A 20,263-nucleotide genomic window follows, 5' to 3' on the forward strand; every position below is an offset into this window, starting at 1 on the left:
GAAAGCTTCCTGGAGGGGAAGCAAAACGTCTTCAGCTTCAGTTTTATTTTTTTAACCTTTTTTTTTGACCAATCAAGAACCAACATGTTCTTGATTGGTCAAACCCTAATAACCGAGGCAGAGGGTATTTCAGCTGAGATGCACTTTTATTTAAAACAATCTGAGACATAGACCGATAGTCTTCCAATTTATATGAAAAAATAAAACTCATTACCTGAAAAAATCTGAATAGAACAGATGACTTGTTTTTTTAGACCTCCAAAAACTAGATTAAGAAATGCATTAAAAGGCAAGTCTCATCAAGGATTTATTTTCCTAACTACATCTACTCAAATGATGTAGGGCTAAAATATATTTTAAGGTGCAATTTCAATGTCTCAAACTTTCATAAACAGGGACTACTTGCAATGGTCTATGGCATACAGACATAATTTCTCACCAAACTGCTACTCAATAAGGAACAATAGAGAAATCCTGTTTTAAAAAACTTTTTCTCTTTTTTCAAAGAATGGTTTATCAATAACATCAACTGGGTGGAACAGCTGTTTAATGGAATGGCACCTTGTCTACTTATCGAGGATTTTTACAACACAGCCAGATAGCTGTGACTGCCTAACAGTTTGCTGTAGTAGTCAACACAGCTCCATCTGATGTAGTTATCTTCTTTAGAGGTTACATTCCACCTTCAGTGTTTGATTTGCATTTTGATGTAAATTACTTAACTACTGGTAAGATTAGTTTTATTCAGTAAAGAGTTGAGAACAATTGCAAGGTTGGATCTTGTCTCTTTGCCAACTGCAATTACTTACTGGAACAATCAGGTAAATAATCTGTGGAAAGAAATTTGGACTCTGCCTCAAAGGTTCTGCCTGGTTAATAAGGTCAAGGAAGTGTCTTTTAAGAGGATTTTTTGGCGTTACCAAGTTAAATTTTTCCTTCTCAAATTTAATAAGGACCCGTGATTTTACCCGGGGCCTTGTGTGATTCTCAACCTGTCTGGCGTCCACTTGTTCTGAAAGTGTGAACATACCCACAAACTGTGGTAGGATATTCGTAGATTTATTTTGGACAATGTAACTGAACAGTTTGAACTTTATTTACAAAATTACATCTTTAGTTTTATTAAGGCAAAACATACAAATGGATATGATACACTCCTTGCCAAATATTACATTCACAGATGAATTTTTTTCCAAGCGAAGCCACTTTTCAAGCTTTTCCACAAGGGAATGGAATTGTCCCTATTATCTACATGATCCTCCAAAAACAGTAAAGCAACGTTTACTTGTACTGTTAATTCAATGCTTTTAGTTAAATATTCTTGTCTTTTTGTGTCAATTATTTGATCACTATTTATTTATTTCCTATATTAAGTTGTACTTGTCCTAAATGTATCACTTTGATCTCAACTGTGTTAACTGTTTCCAATTTTACGTCTCCGTTTTTGTTTTTGCGTACATAATCTGATCAATAAAGTTGTTTTTGGGGCGGGGAAAACAAACGGTAAACGACTTTTACTTTGAAAGTTTGACCGGAACTACTACTTTAACTTCAGAGTTGAACTTCCCGTCGCAGCCAGACACGACAAGAAGGCGGAGCTGAAGCCGAGAGGAGGAAGGAGACGTTGACGTACCCGCTTCAGGTCAAATCATAGCATCAGTCACGAAAGTGGGAGAAAAACCTGCATACATAGGCTGGACTTGGGCTCCTCTTGGTATGTTAACATTTTTTTTGCCCTTTTATTACCGCTTTTATGCTCTGCGGGGTTTCTCCTCGGGCGGCGCTTTCTTTCTTTGCGTAACGCAGAAGTTCTCAGGACGGGTCGGCGCGAGTTCAGGTACAGTAGCAGCTCGCCGGCTCTTCTGTACAGTACAGTGTGTAACAGGTGGATAAAGAGCAAGCAGGACTTCTGCTTTTGGGCTTAAAACCAGGCAGGTGATACGCGTTCTCGCTATAGTTGTCTAAATCCCGAGCCCTTGTACTTATAAAGCTGTTCTTAAGCAGCTTTGACCTGCGAATGTCAAGAGTTTTTAGCTAACGCTCAACCGTTGAGCATCACTCCAATGTAATAAAATAAGCTAAGTGAGAAGGAGCACAGCGTGTTTTAATCACATAACATATATATATATATATATATATATATATATATATATATATATATATATATATATATATTATTTATTCTTTTTTTTCTTTCTTATATATTTTTTTTTTATTCTGATTGTTGTAGTTTATTTCAAAGGTTCTCTGATCCTCTATGGTATTATTCAACTGCACATTTAGATTTGAAACAGTGTCCACGTCGCCTTTAAGAAATCGAAATTGTAACTTTTGTATAATAACGGGTTATTTCTGAACTTCACAAAACAATATATGGAATTAAGTTATGATTGGAAATGTTTTCATTCTAGACTTTGCCATTGTTCATGTTTCATGAATTGGCGCTATATAAATAAAATTGAATTGAATTGAATTGTATCTGATTTGAAAATGGCTCAACCAGATATTTGAGAAAACGTGTAATAATACTTTACTGGGCTCATCTAAACTTTCCCTAAAATCTGATTGTGTGCAGGGCGTGACATGTTATAGCACCGTTCCCAGTGACCAGCGATCGCTGTCCCTACATCAGCTGTAACAGGACATCAGGACGCGGATCAGGCCTGGTTATGGCCGACAGACACCAGAAACCTTCTGCCGCTTCGAAAAGCTCCGCTGAGGCCAAGAGGACGGACGTAAAGAACAATGAGAAGAAGTGCTGTGAGTGATCTGTTCCTTTATTCGGACGGTTGAACGCAAATCTAAAACTCATAACCTGCTCTGTATTAAAGCTTGAACTCTGTGTGCCCCCCACAACTACTCTATTATTTAGCATGTTGCCTTAAGATTAGGCTGTAAATTTCAAAATGTTCAATAAAGAGTGAACATTGATAAAGAGTGCCAGCAAGTAACACAAGATTTACCCATTTCAGCCAGCACATATTGTTAAATGTCAGCTGTGACGCACATTTGCTCATTTTTTTGTTGTGTGCACAGCGCGCGAGTGTATTTGTAAAGGCATGCACAGGTGAATTCACTCAAAAAGGCTGCAAATATTACAGTAATGTCAGTGTAACATTCAGACTTTTTCTTTTTTTTTTTTTTTTTACAGGGATAAGCTCCAGAACTTTGACATTAAGCATGTCTACGCTCCCGGGTTTCAGTTCTGAGAATCTTGTGTCAAGTCTGTTCTCGCCAGGTCCTTGTTTGGATAGATTTATCTTTCCCTGTACACTGTAGAGCAGAAAAAGGGGAAAAAAAAACAAAAAAAAAAAACGTAACATTATCCACTACCCGTTCAAGCCTGCAAGGAATGGAACATTGAACGGCGCTGCGAAATTGCAGAACACAGGGAACTATTAATCATAAACTGCAGCCTAAAAGAGAATGTATAATAAACATTACCTAGTACACAGACGTGCAGAGGTGACATTGGATCGTTACATAACACTCCCACGTCTTGCTGCTAGTGTACGTGTTTCATGGGTCCGGCCTCTAAATCTCCTAGCCTGGGCCTTAAGAGAAGCCCAACAGGTCATAAAATATTTTCCGCACGTTTAAAAGCCTAAATGTTGCCATTTAATGTGTCTCTGAACTGCAGCTTGGGCCTCCTACATGACCAACTCTCCGCTTCTGATAGTGATGATCGGGTTGCCCGCCAGGGGGAAAACCTACATGTCCAAGAAGCTGACGCGCTACCTCAACTGGATCGGAGTTCCAACGAAGGGTCGGTACAGAGAAAACACTTACGACCTTCTTTCCGACAGGAACATCTTCAGATTCAGATTAGACGACAAGAAATAAAGCAGTTTTAAAAAAAAACGGTTGGACCCTCATGAACAAAGCGGCCGTGGTCCGGTTATACATTGTTTATTTGTTTATGCTGCTACGCTTTTAAAAGATACCGCTCCTGTAAAAAAACGTGTGTCCCTGAGGCAGTTGGTAGCACCCCTGTAGCAGCGCTCTGTTTATGGTTGTATTCTTTGTTTTCACCTTTAAGGAATGTAGAGAAACCTGCGTGGCGGAGGCCGTTTAAATGAAGGTCGCTGCCTAGACAGCTGAAAGACTCTAATCCTCATCTCTGCCTTCCTCGCTTTCATCTTTTCTTCCTCTTTTTTTTTTTTCTCTCCCTGCAGTCTTTAATCTTGGAGTTTATAGGAGAGAAGCGGTGCAGTCGTATAAGTCCTATGACTTCTTCAGACACGACAACGAAGAGGCAATGGAAATTAGAAAGTGAGTGACGAAGCTCTTGTTTACAGTGCCTTGTGAAAGTGTCCAAACCTTTACAAATTTCGTCACAGCCAGAGCCCCGAGTGGATTAAGGACACAAAGAGGTGGAAGGAGAATGATGCATGGTATTTAAATGTTTCACAAATAGAACGTTTTTATACTGTAATACCGCTAAATAAAACGCTCACTGAAATGAAGTGAATTGCCGTGAAGCCAACCGTACGATTGCTCCGCCCATGCGGAAGTGTGTCTCCGTACAGGCGAGCATGCAGTTGTTCCCCGTTGATCGCTGTTGTGTTGCCTGTGCATGCCTGTGTCCATCTTTAATATTTTTATAGGCTGCTTTTTAGGTTTTGAGATAGAAGTAAACTGTATTCCACACTCTAAACGTTCCGAAATATGCACGTCTAAATTAGGCCTCCAGGATTAATTGACAGGAGGCGTCTCGTCAAGTGCTTGCAAACCGCAACCAATTGCCTTTGGAAATGATACATGCAGTAAATAAAGTCCACATTTGTGTAATTTAACCTCAGTGTAAATATAGCTGCTCTGTGATATCCGCAGAGATTCGTTAGAGAACATTAATTAACTAAAAGAAGACAACGGGACGCATCAGACAGGTCAGAGATAATGTCCTGGGCGTTTCTAACACAGTGTTAGATTTATAGAGCAGCATCCCAAGTCTAACATTTAACAGAACACTTTTCAGTGTGTCGTGCCACAATGGAACGAGTGTGAAAACTCACCAAAGGCTAGTCTCCCTCCTAAACTGTCAGACTGGGCAAGAGGAGAAACCAAGTCAGTGCAAAAAGCTTTATGTGGCAGGGAACTACTCTTGGGTGCTGAGTTCAAATAAACTCCACACTTTTTTCATTTAAATCAAAAAGATGACGAATATTATTTTCTTTCAACCACGCATTTCCAACTTTATTGTAAAACTGATGCATTTCAGGCAAAAAAAAAGACACCCAAACCCAAACCAAGGAGTGAACTAGTGTTGTGTTATGGACGCATTTTATGAATGGTTAAGAAGTCGTTTCAAATTACCGTACAAATGAAAAAAAATCACCAGCAGGTTGTAGAGACACAATGTGTTAAAGCTGTTTTTATCCGCATCAAGCGACAACAAAAAACTGAAAAGCGGGGCGGGTAAGACATTTATTTCCAAGGATAGGAGTGTGAATCTTCGGATCTTTTAAGGGCATATCCTGTACAAGGCTTAAATATGCAGCAAGATCACTTACAGACTGGATTTATATTCAAAGCCCGATAATAATGCTCAAAATTATCTTAAAATCTTACAAGACTGCGCGACCCATTCAAGACTAAATCCAAACAAATGAAGGAAACCTTTTTTGTAAGGTCTTTCTTTTTTTTTTTTGCTTCCACAGACACTGCGCCCTGGTGGCCCTGCAGGATGTCAAAACCTACCTGAACGAGGAAGGAGGCCAAATTGCCGTAAGGATATCGAAACTATGCAGTTTTATTTTATTTTTTTTTCTGTTGATAAATGTCGATGCTCAGCCGGAGCTTAATAAGACGTCCTGTGTTGTCGGTTAGGTTTTTGACGCCACCAACACGACCCGAGATCGGCGGACGCTCATCCTTAAGTTCGCGCAGGAACATGCGTACAAGGTCAGCAATGCATTAATGAATGAGGAATAAACATGCACAACCTGCTCAGACTTTACAGTCGTAGCTCAATGTGCAAATAAAGCGCCCTTTTGGACAGTTAACAGCCTTTACACGTGAAAAAAACTACACCTTGTTTTGTAACAGGTCTTTTTTGTGGAATCAATATGCGATGATCCAGACGTCATTGCTGAAAACATAATGGTAAATAGTGTTTTATTTGTTCTTTGTGTATTCATTTAAACACCCCCCCCCCCCACCCCTCTTTAAATAGTAAAACCTCACTCTGAAATGTTATTTCAAAACTCTGTCTATCAAAGGAAGTGAAGGTGTCCAGCCCAGATTACCCTGAAAGGAACAGAGAGAGCGTGATGGAGGACTTTCTGAAGAGAATAGAATGTTATAAAGTGACCTATCAGCCTTTAGACCCGGACGAACATGACAAGTAAGGCGATAATGTTTTGGAAGGACTCTTATTTGATATGTAGGTTTGTGAATGTTGTCACTATTATAATAAAGCTAAATCTGTTTTTATTGGAGTATTTTAGAGACGCTCTTTCTTGTTGCCGTCGTTGGAAAAACAAAGTGTGAACTTCCAACGTTATCCAACAGGGGGCGACAGCCGCTTAGTTAAACTCCAAACCACGCTTCAAAGGGTTTAACCTTTTTCTAGTTTATATACGAGTACTACTTTTAAAATGTTTTGTGGATAACTGAAAAGGTTTGCAGGTTTGTCTTTGTGTGTCTCCATAAGTTTTTTCATCTACCAAACTTTACACCTGGGCTTGGTAATTACTTTGAAACGTACTCCCTCTCACATCTTTGCTCACGCGTGAAAGAAGTCACACACTCAGAGTTTCCGAAGACTTTTAGACAACACAGGAAGGACGGGACATCGCCTTTTTTTAACCTTGACTGTCTTCGTCTTGTCTTTGTTTTTGTAAATATTGACGACAAACTGCCTGTGACCCACAGGAACCTGTCCTTCATCCAGGTCATTAACGTCGGCCGGCGCTTCTTGGTGAACAAGGTGCAGGATTACATCCAAAGCAAGATCGTTTATTACTTGATGAACATCCACGTGCACTCCCACTCCATCTACCTTTGTCGGCACGGAGAGAGCGAGCACAATCTGGAGAGACGCATCGGCGGCGACTCTGGCCTGTCGGAGAGAGGAAAGAAGGTGGTTTATTTCCTCAATGTTAACTATAAATGTTAACTATAACCCATGTAAATCTTCTAAACATGAAGGGAAGATGAGAGAGGTTCCTGCAGATGTGGTACATTATGCCTCCAAAGTCACATGATTCTCATAGTTCAGTGTGTTCAAAGTAATCCAGTGAACTTGTGTTTTAAGCATAAATCTTTAGTCTCAGGGAAATAACATGTTTTTTTCCCAGGTTTTTATATGTAGTAAAGATAATATAAGTATGGAAAAAGGTTAATATTTATTCCATAGTCTGCATGTTTTATCAATCCATCCATCCATGCATAAAGTCTAACCCTGTAGAAACATTTGCTGTTGATTTGTAGTAAATTTGTACAGAAACGTACCCCTTAAACCAGGGGTGTCAAACTCGTTTTGGTTTAGGGGCCGCATACAGCTTAATCTGATCGCAGGAGGGCCACATGAGTAAAGTCATTGCAAGATTAAATAGAACAAATAAAAGTGGACTTTTTGTTGATTTTTATATTAAATGAATTTCACTTTTACACAATATATTATGAGTAACCTCAGCGTTTTTAAGAAAAGTATGTGCAATTTCAACAATACTTTTACTCAGTTAAACATTTACTTAAGTGCATAATGTATAAGAACTGATCACAGTGATTGTACAATGTTGAAAAACGTTTATTAAAATTTTTTGGAACTTGACACTGTCCTGCCTGACAAAATACATCAAACAGATAAAAATTAAGAAATGATTAAAAATAAATTTTCCATATGTTGATTAAAACACAGCGTGGACAATATAGGAACTGCTGTTTTTCAATTAAACGAAGTACATGTTCATGAACTATTCACATTCATAAATCAAGCGGAGCATTATGGCAAAAGCAGTACTGCTCCACTTGTAAAAGTCAAATCTGATGAGCTCTTTTTGGCATTAAGACAACCTATTGCCACATTGCCAGACAGGACACTGGATTAAAAAAAAAATATATATATATTATTATTATTATTTTTTTAATAATGATAATGCATTTAGCCACAGGGCCGGACTAAATTGTTCGGCGGGCCGGAACCGGCTCGCGGGCCGTATGTTTGACACCCCTGCCTTAAACCCACTTAAAAAAAAACCTCCATCCAATTTATTCCGTGGACATTCTTCATAGAGTTTTGACATTCAAATTGCATTCACAACATGACTGCTGCCACGTTTAGCTGCTGGTCTGAATGTCCCCGTGTGCTCGTCTTTGACAGTTTGCTGTGGAGCTGAAAGCTTTTGTCAAAGAACATAACCTGTCGGATCTGAAAGTGTGGACCAGCCAGCTGAAGCGGACCATCCAGACTGCAGAGGAGCTGGCTGTCCCCTATGAGCAGTGGAAGATACTTAATGAAATCGATGCTGTATGTGTCCACACAAAGCAGCTGAAGGGACACATGGCTGCCGAGTGACCCATATGACCGATGCTTGTCATGTTCCAGGGTGTGTGTGAGGAGATGACCTACGCGATGATTGAGGAAAAGTACCCAGAGGAGTTTGCCATGAGAGACCAGGACAAGTATCATTACCGCTACCCTGGTGGAGAGGTAACGGTGTTTTATTCCCCCCCCCCGAAGGAGGTTTAAAGGGGAATATATTCCTGAACATGGAGCCTTTTAACTAAATATCTGCTCTCCTCACAGTCCTACCAAGACCTGGTTCAGCGCCTGGAGCCGGTCATCATGGAGTTGGAGCGGCAGGGCAACGTTCTGGTCATCTGTCATCAGGCTGTCATGCGCTGCTTGCTCGCCTACTTCTTGGACAAAGGCGCAGGTTACATGCACAGAAAAATGACAATGCCTTGCATCACATCTTTTCACTACTGTGGGCTCAGAAAGTCGTTTTCCTTGAGATCACTTTTTAAAAAAAGGGTTTATTTATAGAAATATTCATATATATATATATATATATATATATATATATATATATATATATATACACTCCCAGAACACATATACTGCAGGTGTATATATATACCTGCAGTAATTTGTTACTCAACGGTGCTGGGAAAAAGTATTCGAACCCCTTGAATTTTTTTTGTCACATTAAAGCCCCAAGCATCAATATGTTTTTGGGGGGATCTTATGGGATTTGGGATTGACCAACACAAACAAGTGAATAACTGTAAAAGTGGAATGAAAACCATAAACAGTTTCCAACTGTCCTTCGTTTTTGTAAATGAATAACTGAAAAGTGTGGAGTACATTTATATTCAGCCTCCTTAGAGTCAAACATTGCAGAATAACCATCCTCTTATAGCTACAGGTCTTTTGGTGTATATCTCTAGCAGCTTTACACACATATATATATATATATATATATATATATATATATATATATATATATATATATATATATATACGAAAATATTTGTTAGCAAAACAACCCAAACCAAGTCATAATGGATGGAGAATTTTCTTTAAACATCAAGTTCAGGTCTTGTTTTAGTTTCGGACCTGGGTGGGGCCATTTAACCTCATGAATTTGCTTATATGTTGCGTACGTTATGCTTCAAGGTGATCCTTTGTTACCAGTCTTAAAGGGGCCATGACAACAAATCAGATTTTTCAAAAGTTTTTGGGTTATGATATGATCTGTTGTGCACTGATGAGGCCGTGTGGATGTCAAAAGTGAATACTAAAGGACCTGCTCATGGGCGGTCAGCTTTTTTGTTTCTTTGCTCAAAGACGGTCAGATCTACGTAGAAACAGTTTATCTTTCTACGTAGGTTATCACCAATCAGATCAGACCAGCGGTCCCCCTCCCCTCCTCCCCTCGTTGATACACAGACCGGCTAATTTAACGGCGTGAGTCGCGCTAGCATCTCCAACTGCTCCACTTGAGCAGAAGATGGCTACTAAAAAGGCTGTTATGTCCGAGAGTGCTCAAAAACCTAATGGAAGTTTCCACTTACTCAGGAAAGACGAGAGAATCTGAGCGGCTGAAGTTCATTTAAGGGGAAGTGCCACACGATTATAACCTGAAGTCAAACCACAGTGCAATTAGTCTTAGGTTGGACATCCTGCAACGCCAACACGTCCACCAGCCATAACGGAGTGTTGCGCCGAGAAAAGAGGAGTGGATGGAGGAGGCGAGGGCGTGTCGGGGAGCATTTTGACCAGTTTTCCAAATATAGTTGCAGCCAATCAGAGCGAAGTCAACTAGGTAGAGCCAGATGTCGTTACCGTACCCAACCCTTTTACAGAGGAGGGAAATCTGGCCTGCCAAAACAACCCCCTACAAAAAGGTGACATTGTTTTCCTAATTTAAATTCTTTTGGAGAGTTTACATTTGCAGCAATATCAACTATATAAAACAGTTTATACAGTGACATCATGGCCCCTTTGAGTCTTTTGCAGGTTTCTTCCTTTAGTGCCCTGAATTTAGCTCCATTCCATCATACCATCAAGTCTTATTTTCCTTCAAACGCACAACGATGTGCTACTTTGTGCTGCTCTGTGAAATAAAATCCATCCAACAAGATGGATTAAAGTTGTTGGGCGTCATGTCAGAAAAGCTGCAAAGTTTCAGGCTGCACGAATAGTTTTGCAACGCACTGCAAGTGCTGAACATCTGCGTAAAAGATGGAGTGAGCGGTAATAGCACACAGACATTACACCGTTCAGAAACGTGTAGCAGTGTCCAAAGAATTCATCTGTTTAGCTTTTACATCTGCCAGACATTTGGCGTTGTAAGAGCTGCCCCTTAATGATGGGATGTGTAGTTTTAGAAAAGTCTGTAACCTCGGGTGGGGGGGGGGGGGTACACCCACGTTTAGCACAGAAGGTTATAGCCGTTGTAAGATTTGATGGAGATGTTTTTTATTTTACTGAGGTCATGCACCAGCTTTGTCAGATTATTGCAGGACAATAACACTGGGTGATATTTTTGGGTTTTACAGACATCAACAGACCTTGTTTTATTAACTTACTCATGACTGGAATTATACAGAGGCTTAGGTGATTGGGGTATTAGGTGGTTTTCTTCTTAGCTTGAGATTCTTTGTATAAAGTTCAAGATGGTATAAAAAAGAAAAAAGTACCTGCGAACAGGATAAGCTGATTCTGTTCGTAAAGAGGGCGGCTCTATTATTCAATATAGCAGCTGTATATATAAGTATTTTATAAGTATTTTTTGGGGTTTTTTCCATGCTTTTGATAAGTATTGTTGAATTTGTATGTTGGGTTTATTTTCTGTTTGAAATGAAAACTTTGAAAAACAAAATGTTTTGCTGCTTGGCTCAGAGTTTTACTTTAATCTCGTCATTTATTGGAAGTATGTCAAAAGATGTGCTTACAAAATAGAAACAAATGAACATCCAAGGGACGTGAATCCAGCAGCTCTATTATTTACTGTAGTTTGAAATCAGAGCGGAATCTTAATATTGAAATAAACGGGCCTCGTTTTTGCTCTAATGTCTCCTTTCTTCACACCAGAAACATAAAAGTCACACCGATGTGTGCAGCAAAGCCTCGACGTGCCCATGCTTTATTGCTGTCAGGCTCTGTTTTTTAAAAAGCAACCTTAGTTTTTCCAAAATATTTGAGCAATTTCCAAGAGAAAAAACAATGAGAAATATCCGTTTCCATGCTGATTCTTCAGGTATAGTACAGATTAAAGGCATAGCTCGCCAACATCACAGCTGTATTTCGATATCGTTTGAGCATTGACGCCATCATTTGAATGTAGATTGAGTTCAATTCAAACATACTTTATTAATCCCAAAGAGAAATTAAGTTCTTGTTGATGCTGATGGCAGCAGGCAGGAAGGATCTCCTGTAGAGGTCTGTCTTACAGCGGACCTAAGCTTCCTCAGGAAGTACAGTCTGCTCTGTCCCTTCTTGCAGACAGCTTCACAGTTGTCTATCCAGTATAGTTTGTTGTCCAGGTGAACATCAAGGTATTTGTTCTCCTCCATCGCCTCCACTTTCCTGCTTAGGAATGAACCTTTTTGTTGTTTTTGTTATTAAAGTTAACTTGCATTGCAGTTAGAAATCCATTTATATTGGTCTCGTGGAAAGTTGTTGTAATAATTATTAGAACTGGGAGGCGACAGCTAAAATAACTCATGTCCAGACAGTTCATTTCTTCCGTGTCGTCTGAAGTTGTCCCTTGTGCAACATCTGTTTGAGGCTTTGCCACAATTAGATGAGTGCACAAAAACCCGTGTGGGTCCAGCTCTGACTGGTGTTTTAGTCTGAATCACTCCCACCAGTGGGCATGCAGCCCTGCAGGGTTAGCCACAGCAGCGTGGAGTGTAAAACTCATAGAGCACAGCATGGGCGTGCCTCTTCAACGATGAGAGGGAAACAACCGCCACAAACATTTAGTAGATGACAAAACAAAATAAGAATAAATAAAACCACAGCCAGACCTCACCAGAATTTTTTTTTTTTTTTTTTTTTTTTAGATGATCTACCCTACATGAAGTGTCCCCTGCACACTGTCCTCAAACTCACCCCGGTGGCTTATGGTAAGTCTTCATTCTGCTTGTAGGTTAATCAAACATCATCTTTCTTCTTCTTCTTTTTTTTACATCCTGATTCATTTCTGCTCCATCTGCCTGTGCTAGGATGTAAAGTGGACATGTTTGATCTGAAAGTGGAAGCTGTTAACACTCACAGAGACAGACCACTGGTAAGTTCCTCTGTTACAAAAGTGGTCGGCCAGCAGCCGAGCTGGAAGTGAAACGGGTGCTTGTGCAGTGTGCGACCTGTCATGACAGGATATAGTGCCTGGAGCCAATCTGTTCTCAGGAATTCCAACCAAAATCACACCCTGCAGTACCTTATCTGCTTAAAGGCGTCAGATATCCACCCAGACAGGCAAGATGTTCCACGTACGAGCTAAAATCACGCTATTCCAAGCTGTTTTTAGTTAAATTGGTTAGTTGGAAAAAAAAAACTTTATCACTAATAAGTGGGTTCCTACAGTTTGGAAAAGTGTAAAACATGACATCAAGAAATATCCTTGAAATTAGGGCTGGACGATAATTCAATATCGATATATATCGATCGATAGATATATGGTTTAATATTAAAAACAGGGGTCAATAAAAAGTTAAATTAAAGAACAGTGCATTCTAGCCTATCATGTAGGGTATTATTACAGTCATTGCATCCTCTCAACCAATCACAAACCCAGGAAAGCTCCATTAGCCTTCAAAAGGTTCACAGAGCCTGTAACACTTACAGTTTTCTTAAATGTTGGTTGAATAAAGAGTTGTGTTTGAATCCATTTATTTAAAAATAGGTCATTAAGCAACAGCATAAAATGACCAGGGCTGCACTTAAAATGTATATTTTGAATTTCTTTGATAATTATCAATATCGATCAATATGATTTCTATTTTGTCAATATGCTTTTTTTCTATATTGTCCAGCCCTACTAGAAATATTTGTATTTCTAGACTTGTCCATCCATCCATCCATCCATCCATCCATCCATCCATCCATCCATCCATCCATCCATCTTTCTGACAGTATAACTGAGAAAACCTCTTGTTATTCGCAGTGAGGATCGAATATCCGACATGACAATGACTTTTCATTTTATTAACCTTTCTGTTTTTTCTCACTTGTACTGATTGGTGACACCAAAGCTATTTTCAAACTTACAAAAGGTACAAAAACAAATGGCCAATTTAGCCAATGGTGTCTTTGTGCTCCTCTTTCAACAGAACAAAGTGAGGACGTGCGCCATGCCGCCGCCCTTGTTCCGCCGGAACAGCTTCGATCCGCTGTCCAGCCAGGACCAGATTAAACGGCCCCGTCTGTACAGCATGGGCAGCCTTTCGCACTCGCACATGTTCCCTCCTCCAGTCTTTTCCAACATGTCCTTTTCTGACGTGTCCGAGGGAGCTGAACCACCGCAAGGCGAGGTAAGTTTCAGCCACAGTTGTGACTGCTTTCATCAGCGTGCCATAGTACTCAAAGGTGGACTCAATTTACAATACCGGTCAGGTGTCAGCTACAGTATATTAGAAAATATTTTATCATAGCTGCATCGGTTTAGTAATGAAGTTCAAGGGCTTTCAGAATGGGTCAAAAATAAAACACGAATAAAATAAAATGGGTGTTTAAATGTTATGCAAGTCATGCTGATTGTATAACCGCCGAGGGATATTTGGCCATGGGAGTTTGCCCAAACAATCTTAAAAATGTTTTGTTAACTCTGAGCAGTCTTACTGCGTTTTCCCTTGTGGTTTCCTGTGGGTGTTACTCTGGGAGTTCACTGCAGCGCGTTCAGAGCCCGTACAACTGAAGGGAAACGCAGTTCGTTTTGCTGGAAATCAGTGAGAGCAGAACTCCTGCGGGGATTTACTTTCTCACCCACTTTGTTCAAAACATTTATGGACAGAATTTCCTGCAGCACCAAATGGTTTATACAGTTTTAGACAAAATTAGCTTTTTTTTTGCAAATGATGGAGCGTATGCAGAAAGCTCCCACAGACACTGAAGGCTCATAAAACCAACTATGAGATGTGTTAAAAATTAAAAATTAGCATCTTCAGTAATGCTAATAATACAGAGCAGAAAGATGGACCGAATAAGATAAGGAGTTTGTGTCATTGCGCACTGTTGTCAGCATTACAACAGAAACTGTGTTGGTTCCCGCAGCAAGAAATAAAACAATAATAGAGCAAGTAAAAATTAGTCGTAGATTACATAACAATAAAATAAGAATAAAGCAGTTTAATTCATTGAAGAGTCTATGAGCAGTAATGAACAAGTTGTTGGTGAGAAGATGAACTGTGGAGAAAATTATGACGCACACAAAATACAGGAAGATAGTCCGGGAACAGCGAGCTGCAGCATGAGTCATTGCATATTCTAGCCTGACTTGTGGTCATAATCGGTAGGTTGTTAAAAATATAGCTATTTTTAAAACTGCAATGTTATTTATAGACATTCAATGTGATGAAGCAACCTCAAAAGTAGTGCATATTTCTGAAGCGGAACAGAAGGAATTGACTGTGAAACCCTCTGAGTTTGGGACAGCAACATTTGGAAACAGCTTTGTGACGACGAGCAAGTAACACACCAGACAAGTCAGTGATAAAGCTGTTAAGGAGTTTAAACAAGGGTTAGATTATAAAAAAAAATTGCCCCAAGGTTTCAGTATCGCGTGTAGCACTGTTTAGTCTATCGTCCGTAAAGGGAGTCAAAACTTACCAAGACAAGACCGTCCACCCAACCTGACGTCAGCTAGCTAGCCATTAGCTCTGGAGGAGCTGCAAAGATCCACAGGTCAAGAGGGAGCAACTTTTGATTGGGAGAAAAAAAAATCTGAGCACTGAACAAATATGAAAAATTGGTCAAATTAAAGAAATGATTGCAAGAAAGACATAAGCACTATAGGTTGTTTGTCATGTAGGCCAGTGGTCCCCAATCTGTGTTGCTTCACAGATCGGTATAATATCAGACAATATTTTCACACACCAGCCTTTAAGGTGTGGCACATAAATACAACAAAATAAAATTATACAATTGGCATAAAAACGGTGTGATATTCTAGCAATTTTCTAATTGCTAATAATGTATATTCTATATATGTATATATATAATGTATATATCTAATAATGTATATTCACACATATAATAGCATGAAGAATAGAACTCACCATAACGCTGAATCAGGGGGAGCCCAGAGGCCGTTTCTCTCCAACGGGATGGCCCACCTCGGGGTAACAGGAGACTCTGTTGCTTATGTCCAGTCTACACCACAATTTAACTTTCTCTCACTGCAATAGTCCTTGCATATTTTTTAAGATCGCTGTCATTGCGCAGCCTCTCCTAAAGGTTCATGGCAAATGTCTTTAGTGGCAGACAGGATCAGTTCTTCCCACAGCAGGGAATGGCCTTAGTAAAACGGTTAGCCACCAAATGTAACGGCACCAGGGTATTTGTTGATGTTACAGAGACATGCTTCAACACAGAGTTACAGATGGATGTGAAGAATCCAGACATTTTTCAAAGTCAAACAATGTTCAGACTTGAATAAGAAATAAAAACAAAGAAAGATGAAAGTTATTTATTGTTTCTGTGCAGCCCGATACCAAATGACCCATGGACCAGTACCAGTATCAGTCTATGAACCCTCAGTGTAGTGCACATAAACCTTTGGCAGAGACCAAGTAAGACCAAAATAGCTATTTTTGGCCTTAATGCAAAGGATTATGCGTGGCCAAAACACTTAATACTCAAATCAAACTGAACACAACATCAGTACAATTAAAAAAAACATGGCAGTAGCTACCTTCTGCTGTGAGGAGGCTTTTCTTCAGTCCAGACAGGGAAGCTGGTCCAAATTTATGGGTAAAGCTAAACACAGAACAATGCTGTAAAAGACGTAAGTCTGATCCGAACGTACATTTTCATAACCTGACCCTAGCCAGCTGAATTTCATTCCACTTAGCTCCGCCTAGCTTCACTCACATCCATCTGGGACATCTTCCATAGAGAGTGATTTCTTCAACCAATTTTATTGTCCAGCCAATCAGGACGCAGGGCTGGAGTTTCATAGATCTGACGTAGTGGAGAAGCAACCGTGACGTAAGACTGTTTTGATTCAGATAACAATGGCGGCTCGCATCCAGGAAGCAAGCGTTAACATTGATGCTGCTATTTCTTCCGTGTTGTCCAATCTACCTAATATTGTTTAATTAAAAGAACATCAGAGATCGACTCTGAAGGCTTTTGTTGGTGCAAGGATTTTTGATAAGGCCCAGCCTTCTGAAACGCCATTCCTATTGATCTGTCCCAGATGGATGAGTGGAGCTAGGCGGAGCAAAAGTCATCTGGCTAGGGTCAGGTTAACATTTTCAAGCAGGACAAAGACCAAGACATGCAGCCAGAGCAACACTGGTGTGGATAAGTTTAAATAGTATCAATGTGGTAGAACGGTCCAGTCAAAGTTCAGACTGAAATCTAGGATCTGTTGCAATTGTCTAAAATCGATGTTCACGCAGGCTCTCCCTCAAATCGGACTTTGTTTTGAACTATTTTAAAAAGAGTCTAAAAGGCAAAAACTCTGATTTGAAGAAGTATCGATCCGGTTAGAGGCTAACAACATACGCACCCCTTACCTTTCATGTTTTTACTTGTAAAACATTTTCCTTCTTCTTGAAAATCACGCACTACCTTGTGTTGTTCTGTCACATAAATTCCCAGTAAAATACATTCGAAGGTTGTTGGCGCAACGTGACAAAACGGGAAAACCTCAAAGAATATAAACACGGCTTCAAGGCACAGTATGTTGCTGAGAGCGTGCGCCCGCAGTGTTTGAAGTGAAGGATTTAATATTCAGGCTATTTTAGGATGAATGTCATGAGTGTTTCCAGTGTTAGTGCTCATGTTGTCCACAAAGTGACCTCTGTTAGCATAGCTGCACCACTGCAGCCCAGAATATGCCAGAAAACGTCTCATGCTCTGGCTTCAAACCTCATATGAACTCGTGCTCGGTGCCAGTCAAAATAAATACCTCATTCCTGTTTGGCTCTGCTGTGTTTTTAAATACACCCAACTCTTCCACCTTCCTGTTTTTTTTTTTTTTTTTGCCAGGACTCTCTGAACGGCTTCAGCCCTCCAGACACTGAAGAAAAAAGCACATAAAGAGGCGTTTTCCTCTAACGCAGCACACGTAAAATCTGCGTCCTTCACCTCAGTGTATCAGTTTGCCGTCCAGGGCCGGCTCCTCTATGCGAATGTTTTTCCAGCCCCGCCGGATCATCGGTAAAATCTCACCTGTCGTATTCTTCTGTCGTATCAACGACGCGTATGTCTTCTGACATCTGTGTTATTTTCAGTCTGTCTGTTTTAGCATGTGTTTTTTTTGTTTGCACATACTCGTATAAACTCACTGCTTCTGAATGATAGCTGTTATATCTGCACTGTGATTATGCCAAATATTGCAAATGAAATATTTGCTGTAAACTCACCTAAACTTGTTACATCACGACCTGAAGGACTGTATAAAAGGGAAGAGGAGGGCCTTGATTTGTCCTCTGGCCGGTTTTCTATCTTAAATTTCCTTTGCAAACATTCCAGTGCAATGTGCGTCCTTCCTTGTTGTAATCTGACAGTGAAGTAATTATTCTGTTTTAAACTGTGATTAAAGCTCCTCCAAATGCTTTTCGAGGCTCAGCACACAGCCACAATCTGTCTGGACCTTTAAAATTGCACGAAGTACTTTGACTTTGCTTTAGTCTGTGAAAAAAAATCAGTTATTCCCTTCTGTGATGTGTTGTTGTGTTTGAATGTATCCCACATTTCTCCTGAGATTTAATCCCATTTAGCCACACCAAATTGATTCAAAGAAACGTTAAACCGATCAGTCATGCTGCAGTTTTATTTATTTTGGTGACTTTTATAGTGGAACGAGTCGGCACGTTGAAAAAGTGCCTTTGTTTGAATCTAGTACGATGCTGTTCAGACCAGTAATTAATAGTTTTCAAAGAAGTATAATTTGCTAAATTATGTTTAACTTAAAGAAAACAATAGTAATATATTTGTACGTCTTAAAGAGATCTAAAGCCTGCCCACATCTGTTAAACAAATGAGAATTTTATTGTAACTGCGAACTGACTGCTGATTTTCTCTGTTTAAATAAAAAAGAAAAAGCTGTTTTAAAGAAAAAGCTGTTCTCTGTGAGCTCATTGGGTGTAGATCCAGACACGCATCACCAGCCTCAAGCCACAGAGGGACTTTTCTGTGTCTTTATGGCATCGAAGACAAATCTAACCTCTTGGAACAAGAAAACATGAAATGACATCAGAAGAATCACTGGTTTGTCACAGTTTGTTTTATTTTTTTGTGTGAAGACATGGACAAGTAATGCAACACACATGAAACCATAAATACTAGTAATCATTTTATCTCCACTGCTAATTAGCTAATTTGGGACCATCGTTAACACTCTTCAGACTTAAAATTGAATACGTAAACTCGCCTCATGCCTGTGCAAATCCTCAGTTATACGGGTCATCGCAAACAGCCTCGATTTAAGCCTGTTTGCTGTAAAGCCGCCTCATTTTTTTCATAATTACCTTCAAACTGAAATGCTTTTATCAGATAGTGATTGAGTCACAAGGGAAATGTATAAGGAAACAGACAATCAACATTTCAGAGAAGGTAATCTAAAAGTATTTTGGCGCCTGTGATTGTCCTTGAATAGTTGGAGTTGGAAAAAGAGCCATAGATAATTCCCGCCTCTGATATCAGATATTTAGTAAAAAAAAAAAAAGGACACAATTGATTAAAAGCTGACTGGAGAATCAAAGAACTGTGTAACATTTTACTAAATTCAATATCTGAGTAAGTTAAGGCTGTCAGGCAGGATTACTTTATAACATATCAGAACAAGTGAGACTTAAGAAATAAAAAGATTTCTGTGCACTATATAAAGCAAAATTACATATTAGGATGATATAAATGCAGCTGAAGCTCCAATCATTTCTCCCCAGTAGCTGCTTTTGTGATGGTTATGGGGTAAATTTCACTGTAGCTAAAGACATTGCAGACATTAAGAACCGCTATCATACTTGCTCCTAACCTTTGACTGACATTCAGTTTCCAAGAGAAATCACCCTTAACTCTTTTGAGACAAGTGTCAGCAGAATCTATACAAATGAAGTGTTACGTTGAAATAGTTTGAGTGGCCTAAGAGGATAAAACGAATGAAAATTCTGATGCGCTGTCATTTTGATCCACCAGAAACTGCAATCATTACTGTCATACATAATATTTATTTGATCTTATTCTGTCATGATCCACTGGTGTTTGTGTTTCGGTTTTCTTTTTTTCTTTTTTTTCTGATTGTTTCTAAACACTAATTTGTCATTTAGGGTTTTCCTTCTCAGTTCATCTCCCTTTACTCTTCGTTATGATTAGGTAATGTCTTACTAGGTCATTCCTTTGTTTAGCTTCTTACCTATTCTTGTGTTGTGATTGTGCATTTTAATTTATAGTCTAGTGTTAAGCTTGTTCTTGGTGTTTTCTTTTAAGCGGTCTTTTTTTCTGCTAATTAGTTTCTACTCTCACACCTATTCCACATTCTGCTAATTAGTTCAACAGGATCCAGTGTCATTCTCCACCCACACCTCAGTACATAAACTCCTTGGTTTTCATTGTTTTTTTCCTATGCTCCATGCTCTT

The 20,263-nt window shown here is 39.5% G+C and overlaps 1 protein-coding gene across 3 annotated transcripts; it reads left to right on the top strand.

Moving 5' to 3' along the window:
- The first annotated feature begins 1,574 nt into the window (after nucleotides 1–1,574).
- Nucleotides 1,575–18,746, top strand: pfkfb2a (6-phosphofructo-2-kinase/fructose-2,6-biphosphatase 2a). Of its 3 annotated transcripts, none has more exons than XM_036140133.1 (16): nucleotides 1,575–1,714; nucleotides 2,576–2,760; nucleotides 3,641–3,766; nucleotides 4,176–4,272; nucleotides 5,661–5,727; nucleotides 5,830–5,904; nucleotides 6,049–6,105; nucleotides 6,222–6,346; nucleotides 6,877–7,084; nucleotides 8,327–8,473; nucleotides 8,552–8,656; nucleotides 8,753–8,882; nucleotides 12,520–12,582; nucleotides 12,682–12,746; nucleotides 13,789–13,989; nucleotides 17,672–18,746. In XM_036140133.1, the coding sequence occupies exons 2-16, from the start codon at nucleotides 2,670–2,672 to the stop codon at nucleotides 17,720–17,722; spliced, it is 1,608 nt and encodes a 535-aa protein (XP_035996026.1). In that variant the 5' UTR covers nucleotides 1,575–1,714; nucleotides 2,576–2,669; the 3' UTR covers nucleotides 17,723–18,746. The 3 variants fall into 3 exon arrangements, with proteins under 3 accessions (XP_035996026.1, XP_035996033.1, XP_035996030.1); XM_036140140.1 differs by having other exon boundaries at nucleotides 13,789–13,984; XM_036140137.1 differs by lacking the exon at nucleotides 1,575–1,714 and adding an exon at nucleotides 1,764–1,837.
- The last annotated feature ends 1,517 nt before the right edge of the window (nucleotides 18,747–20,263 follow it).

Source organism: Fundulus heteroclitus, chromosome 1 (genome assembly GCF_011125445.2).
Source record: "Fundulus heteroclitus isolate FHET01 chromosome 1, MU-UCD_Fhet_4.1, whole genome shotgun sequence".
Taxonomy (NCBI): Eukaryota; Metazoa; Chordata; class Actinopteri; order Cyprinodontiformes; family Fundulidae; genus Fundulus; species Fundulus heteroclitus.

Excerpts from the sequence above, each read along its gene's own strand:
- pfkfb2a (XM_036140133.1), top strand. The coding sequence starts at position 2,670 with ATGGCCGACAGACACCAGAAACCTTCTGCCGCTTCGAAAAGCTCCGCT. Across the intron at positions 5,728-5,829 it reads AGGAAGGAGGCCAAATTGCC|GTTTTTGACGCCACCAACAC; the intron begins GTAAGGATATCG and ends GTTGTCGGTTAG. Across the intron at positions 7,085-8,326 it reads TGTCGGAGAGAGGAAAGAAG|TTTGCTGTGGAGCTGAAAGC; the intron begins GTGGTTTATTTC and ends CGTCTTTGACAG.